This window comes from Gorilla gorilla, chromosome 11 (assembly GCF_029281585.2).
Source record: "Gorilla gorilla gorilla isolate KB3781 chromosome 11, NHGRI_mGorGor1-v2.1_pri, whole genome shotgun sequence".
NCBI classification, from domain to species: domain Eukaryota; kingdom Metazoa; phylum Chordata; class Mammalia; order Primates; family Hominidae; genus Gorilla; species Gorilla gorilla.
This window is the reverse complement of record NC_073235.2, coordinates 118,091,189-118,098,410: the sequence shown is the minus strand read 5'-3', so window position 1 is coordinate 118,098,410 and position 7,222 is coordinate 118,091,189. Positions and strand designations below refer to the sequence as shown.

Sequence of the window (7,222 nt, the reverse complement as noted above, 5' to 3'; positions counted from 1 at the left end):
GACGAGAGGTGACGCAATGTCCTCAAACACTACCACCACCCCCAATAAAAAAGAAAAGGGAAGGGGGAGCGTCTTGCAACCCCTTCGCTTCACACAAGTCCAGCCACTCCCTTTCCTCCCAGCCGCTTCCCATCCCTTCCCCCATCCCCTAAAAAGTTTGATGACCGCAAAGGAAACCGAAAAAAAGTTGTCTTGCCCCAGTCCTGGCGGGCCATCAGCATCTCTTTTGTTCGCTGCGAACCCACAGTCCCCCGTGACGTCACCCGGAGCCCGGGCCAATCGGCGCGCGGTCGGCTGCGGCGGCGGGCGGGGCGGGGACAGCCCGGCGGGTCTCTCCTCCCCCGCGCCCCGGGCCTCCAGAGGGGCGGGAGGGGACCGTCCCATATAAGCCCCGGCTCCCGGCGCTCGGACGCCCGCGCCGGCTGTGCTGCACAGGGGGAGGACAGGGAACCCCAGGCGCGAGCGGGAAGAGGGGACCTGCAGCCACAACTTCTCTGGTCCTCTGCATCCCTTCTGTCCCTCCACCCGTCCCCTTCCCCACCCTCTGGCCCCCACTTTCTTGGAGGCGACAACCCCCGGGAGGCATTAGAAGGGATTTTTCCCGCAGGTTGCGAAGGGAAGCAAACTTGGTGGCAACTTGCCTCCCGGTGCGGGCGTCTCTCCCCCACCGTCTCAACATGCTCAGGGGTCCGGGGCCCGGGCTGCTGCTGCTGGCCGTCCTGTGCCTGGGGACAGCGGTGCCCTCCACGGGAGCCTCGAAGAGCAAGAGGCAGGCTCAGCAAATGGTTCAGCCCCAGTCCCCGGTGGCTGTCAGTCAAAGCAAGCGTGAGTACTGACCGCGGGCTGAAACAGGCTGCCTCAGGGATGGGACCCTAAAGCCGACCGAAGTTGGGGCTGAAGTTTTGTGCGCGCGCGTGTGTGCGAGTGTGTGCGCGCTTTACTGAGAGAAACCAGCTGTGCACACAAAAGGATCGAGTTTTGAGCAGGCTGGTTCTGAGGGCCTGGGATGATAAGACCATGCATTGGAGGACGAGGACTCTGCGACTTTCCCGTGTTCTGATAAATTCTGCACGTTCAGATTGTCCTTCTAGGAATTAACCAAAACTTGCCTTTAAAGAGAAAAATGATGCATGTCTATAAATTTTCCGTCTGGGATTAGTGTGGTCCTTAACTGCTACTTATTTCCTTCTGTTAAATAATTGGTCAAATATTTTCAACATGGGGGTGGAAAGGGGGTATTGAAATAGCTGTCTTGTTTCTAACTAACTTGGAAGAGATGTAATTGGTTCCGACCTCTTTAGGGCTGCTCAGGATACTTCACCAAGAACAAAGGTTGGAATTCTTTCCGTTTTTCAAAGACACACCCTCCTTTTGCTTTGAGAAAGCTGCTTAAAGTTGTCCTTTTTGACTATCACTCCAAAAGAATATTTAAGTTCCTTGCATGTTTTAAAATGTGATTTCAATTGTCTGCCTTCCAAAATGTTTCCAACTTTTTTATGTAGACCCCTGGCCAGATGGAAATGACATCATTGTACATAACTTTTAGCAAAGTTAAAAGGAAAAAAAATGTACCTCAATATTCACATGAAGAAAATTCCGTAATTTTGGGAAAAGGAGAAATGCAAATGTAGTAACGTTTTCCTTCAATTATTTGCAGCCGGTTGTTATGACAATGGAAAACACTATCAGATAAATCAACAGTGGGAGCGGACCTACCTAGGCAATGCGTTGGTTTGTACTTGTTATGGAGGAAGCCGAGGTTTTAACTGCGAGAGTAAACCTGAAGGTAAGTGACAACAAGCCCCATAGTGAGTATCTTTTAATACATGAAGTGGTAATTGTTAAACTTTGCATTAGTAAGAAAAAATACATACACCATTTTTCTAATAGAATTACCTGTCATTTCCTCTTAATAAACGTTTAAAAACTGCTTATGTTTGCTTTTCACATGCTTTTACCTTTAAAACAAAGAAACGAATCTTTCCCAAATTAGTTCCTAGAGTCTTCTTTTTGCTTTACTCTCCCAAAGTTTTTGAGGAGAAAAAATGAAAGATTTTGTGTGTCCTCCGACAAAAAAAAATTGCTTATAAAATTTTAATTTATTAGAAAGCAGTCTCAAATCTCAAACTGTTAGTTTATGAGCCAGAAAACACTTTGGGGACTCACATCGTAAAATGATTTGTCAGCGGCAGTTAACACAAAACTATTAGCCACTTCAAAGTTCTCATTCCTTCAGGACCAATGATATTTTTCTCATAAATTATAGCAACTCCGTCAGAGAAGCACTGATGAGGGGAAAATGGAAATCGTAGGATTAACAACTGTCAAGGCCTTGTGGGAGGTGGGGATCTTCGAATTGTTTGTTTGTTTTTGTTTTGTTTTGTTTTTGAGACAGAGTCTTGCTCTGTCACCAGGCTGGAGTGCAGTAGCGCTATCTCAGCTCACTGCAACCTCTGCCTCCTGGGTTCAAGCAATTCTCCTGCCTCAGCCTCCTGACTAGCTGGGACTACAGGCACATGCCACCACACCCAGCTAATTTTCATATTTTTAGTAGAGACGGGGTTTCACCGTATTGGTCAGGGTGGTCTCGAATTCCTGACCTCAGGTGATCCACCCGCCTCAGCCTCCCAAAGTGCTGGGATTACAGGCGTGAGCCACTGTGCCCGGCCAATCGTTTGCTTTTTATGTGAACCTTGCTTTGACTTTCTGAGTCAGAGATTGGAATGTGAAACCCTTCACAAATCTAGCTCTGTCATAAATTAGTACTTTATATGGCCTTTTCCTAAGAGCCTGAGATTTTTCTACAATATGAATAATTTACAGAAAATTTGACAATATGTCAGGGTCAAAAACCATGGCCTTATTAGAGCTTAGGATAAAAATCTGTATCTCTCACTTCATTTTATTCTTTGAGGTGTACCATGTTACTTGTGGAATAGAGAAGTGGGTTTTCCTTTAGAGGGGATTAGTGAACTAGAAAAGCTTGTACCTAAGTGAGGCTCACATGGACTTTCCTTTTCCCCTCAGCTGAAGAGACTTGCTTTGACAAGTACACTGGGAACACTTACCGAGTGGGTGACACTTACGAGCGTCCTAAAGACTCCATGATCTGGGACTGTACCTGCATCGGGGCTGGGCGAGGGAGAATAAGCTGTACCATCGCAAGTAAGGAAGAGATTGTGTAAAATGACGCCAAAATATCAAATATGAATTTCTCTGTTACCATCACTGTCATTTTCTGTTATCCATGACTGGATATTCCTAACTTTGAGGTTTGCCCCTGGTGACCAGGTACTCTTAAGTGGTCACCCAACTGGTTCCTGTGTTTCTTAAAGACGGGTATGAGCACAGATGGAATCAGTGTTTGATGTGTGTGCATTTATGAGTGTGTGTGCATTTATGAGTGTGTGTGTTTGTGTACATAGTAGAACCAAGAGACCTCTTGGGTTCCATTTCAGTAAGACATGCTTAGGGGAGTTGCCCATTTTAAATTACCTGGATATCTTCAAGCTAGACAAATCATGAGACTTTTCTGCAGTGACTGGGAAGGTGTTCATGAAGAGTGAACCAGCCATGTGTTGTCTGGTCTTCATGTTTGCAATGCAGAGACCTCTTGCACCTCACAGAAACCGTCTGGTTTCTTGGTGACCAGTAGGTTATACCCAGGAAGCAGATGTCACTATTCCTAGGGATAATACAAAATTATTAACCCAGTAGGGTTTGCTAAGGAACTTTGGGAACCGGGCTGATTCTCAACTCTAGTTTAGCTAGGGCACTCTTTCCAGTATGATTCACTGGGTTACCAATAGATTCTATTAACATAGTATTTAAGTTTTTTAATCCATTCTTTAAATATAAGTCGTCTTAAAGACTTCTATTCAAAAGAACAAGTCCCGTGTGAATAGGCCCAATCAACTTTCCCCATACTTCATGTTAGGGTTTATCCAAGTTCACAGGCAAATCGCAAGAGGCAAGGGTCCATAGTGTTTACAATCTAGTTCAGCATTTGAATGTGCCATTGGGCTTAACAACTTAGAAAACTACCAGGATTTCCACACTTTATATGCATATGTCTGTTTGCTTTCCACCAAAATGACATTTCTATCCTAGGGTAAAATACAGGCTCTCCATGCTCCCAAAAGCTGGAGTGCTGTGCCTGATGTGGCCTTTTCACTGAATTAGTCTCAGTCTTAGCCTGCTGTGTATGAGTGAAGACCAAGCCTCCCAGCCTTTCTTTTCTGCTTAGGACCCAATTTCCTGTGATCTCTCTGGGAAAGCAGGATTCATGACCTCTTCCTTGCCATCCAGATTTCTCTGTGGTTTTCCATTGTGTTCTAAGCAAGACACTTAATTGAATTGACTCCAAGTGACCAGACCTGTTAATGTTTCCCCTGTCTCTGATGGGAAAGCTGTTGTCTGTGTCTCTACTTTAGCCAACCTAAGTACCTACCATGGGTGGAATATGAGACCAAAAAAAAAAAATCTGTTCTGCCCTCTCCTAACATTTTCGTTGTATCTTCAACAGACCGCTGCCATGAAGGGGGTCAGTCCTACAAGATTGGTGACACCTGGAGGAGACCACATGAGACTGGTGGTTACATGTTAGAGTGTGTGTGTCTTGGTAATGGAAAAGGAGAATGGACCTGCAAGCCCATAGGTGTGTGAGTCTTAGGGCTGAGCAAGAGCTGGGATGCTTAGTTCTAATGTGGGGTTGGACCAGAATCACATCTACATAGGTCATAGACCTGAATTCCAGTGAAAACCAATAAAGAAATGGGAATTTTATTTGAAATAATGAATTATTATATAATCCATAGTCTTCTTACAGGAATCAGATCAAAAAGTACTGACTACACATAGAAGTCTTAACTTTGCTTCAAAAGCATAAGGTAGAATTGAAAGATTTAGAATGGAGTCATTTCTTTTACCTAATAGCTGATCTCAGATTCCTCCTTGGTCAAGATGTAATTTACTTAAAAGAAAAAAAAAATGACACTTTGGACACATTTCTATGTGGAATGTCCTGGACCAAAACATGAAATAGTGTGTGCTTGTCACACTCTGCTCATTTCTTTTCAAATTAAAAGTTGTTGAGCTTCTTTGGGTCTCAATCCTCAGTTGAATTCTGTAAGTACAAGCCTGAAAGTTTCTGGCTATAAATTTTACTCTGTTTACTTGTCTTCTAATTTAGAGGTTTTTGTCTTGTTTTGTATTGTTTTGCTTTCCAATATTTAACAATAGCTTTTTTTTGTCATTGTATTTAGGCCACTCAAAATTCATAATTGGTCATTTATAATTAAGATTGGAATTTTGCATATGTAGTCTCCCACAGACTAGATACATACATAGATCCTTGCTACTGGAAATGCTGCTGGGAAGTTTGGGGCTCGCTGAAAATATGTAGTCCATGTACTTATTAGGAGAATGGAATTTCTGCCTGCCAACTCAGCTTGAGCTTTCTTTTGCCTTGGCTACTTACTGTGTGCTTAGATGCTGGGTGTGTCATTCTTTCTGAACAGAGTGCCACTTAAAAAAAATGTGGCTGAATTTTTGCTTACACACTACACTTTAAATTACAGGGAGCTTGCACAATTCAAAATAACCTTTTTTTCCTGTTTTTCTTCCAAATTTCCCTACAGCTGAGAAGTGTTTTGATCATGCTGCTGGGACTTCCTATGTGGTCGGAGAAACGTGGGAGAAGCCCTACCAAGGCTGGATGATGGTGGATTGTACTTGCCTGGGAGAAGGCAGCGGACGCATCACTTGCACCTCTAGAAGTATGTTTTACATCTTTATGTTAAAGATTAAGCCAGGTATTGTTTTCTGGATTCCTAGAGAGAAGGGTAATACTATGTTACTCAGAACACATCCAGTATACCAGCATGCTTTGGTAACTTCTGGATGTCAAGAAAACTTTCATAACCAACTTATTCTGCATCTTCAGAGAAGACTACATAAATAGAAAAACATATCACTTTGATAAGGTTCAATCTCAGCTCACTGCCACTGACATAAAGTTGAACAAAAGGTTTAGGTTTCCTTCTATGTTTGAAATTTAAATAGGGCACATTCACAGGCTAAATTGATAAAATTAAAAAGAATTTATCCCATAAATTAAAATGATTTATCTACTCTGGAGTTAGGCATAGTGTCTCTGACCTAACGCATTTGATTAGTGCTGTAAAGAAGCTGGCCTCTGGCATCTTTACTGCTCCTTCTAAGATTGACTTGGGGTCTTAATTGTTGCCTTTGGGTTTCAAGGCTCCTTTTTTGATATTGTAAACTAATAACAACTAGAGAGTTTGTTGAAGTAAAACAGCCATTAACTACTGGTGTTGTAAATAAGTTTAAAATCAAATCCAAATAATTTGAACCTGTTTTATTTATCTAGCTGAAACCATTTAACTACCTTTAACATAGCCATCATCCAAATTCAAATTCTTTGCTAACAAAAATAGGTCTCTCATGAAAAGTGGTAACCATTTTGACCAAAGCTTTCCCAGAAACTTGCTGGTTTATTAGATATTTTGCATTTAAAATGTTACTGTGATCATCAGACTTCCAGGATCTTTGTGGCAATATTTTAGCTTAAGACAAATTAGATGCCTGATTCAAACCTTATCTGTTATTTAGAACTCTTTAAATAGCAAGTTGGGAAAAGTTTCTCAAAGAGAAGTCATTTATTCCAGAACATTTTATAAGGACTTACTTTGTTCAAGGTATTATAGGGGTGCAGATATGAATTGAACATTAGCCCAGCCTTCAAAGAGTACTTAGGGGGTCAGGGAGATGAGAAAGTCTTATACATATTTATCATCTGCAAAACACAATATTAAAGATTTCAACAGAAATACTGAAAGTAGTGCTATGGAGGTTCAGGGGATGACAATACTTTTAGCTGGGGATTTGGGAAAAAGCTCTAATCAGTAATTATACCTTCATGCAAACTTCTGTTCTTGTGGTAGATGGATGTGGGCGTGTATTTGTTTGAACCTACATCAACTATTAATTTTTTTTCTCTAACCCAGGAGTTGCAACAATATCCAATTCACAAAGACATCAGATCCTCTATACTCACATCGTGGCACAGAGCAAATTTGGATTATAATTTAAATAATCTATTTACCAGATAAATGAACACATAGACTAATGGTCATTTAGTTACAAATTATCATTTTATGTTGATCCCACTCTTCCACTGGAGGGCTAACACTGAATAATT

The 7,222-nt window shown here is 42.0% G+C and overlaps 1 protein-coding gene across 39 annotated transcripts in view; it reads left to right on the top strand.

Moving 5' to 3' along the window:
* Window positions 1-332: 332 nt before the first annotated feature.
* FN1 (fibronectin 1) overlaps window positions 333-7,222 on the top strand; it is a 75,739-nt gene continuing 68,849 nt past the window's right edge. For 38 of the 39 annotated variants that reach the window (XM_063695428.1, XM_063695427.1, XM_063695426.1 and 35 more), the window contains exons 1-5: window positions 349-825; window positions 1,658-1,786; window positions 3,028-3,165; window positions 4,526-4,657; window positions 5,640-5,777. In XM_063695428.1, the coding sequence (XP_063551498.1) occupies window positions 678-825; window positions 1,658-1,786; window positions 3,028-3,165; window positions 4,526-4,657; window positions 5,640-5,777 (685 nt within the window). In that variant the 5' untranslated portion in view covers window positions 349-677. Of the gene's footprint in view, window positions 826-1,657; window positions 1,787-3,027; window positions 3,166-4,525; window positions 4,658-5,639; window positions 5,778-7,222 lie in introns of all 39 variants that reach the window. The other variant, XM_004033171.5, reaches the window with a different exon arrangement.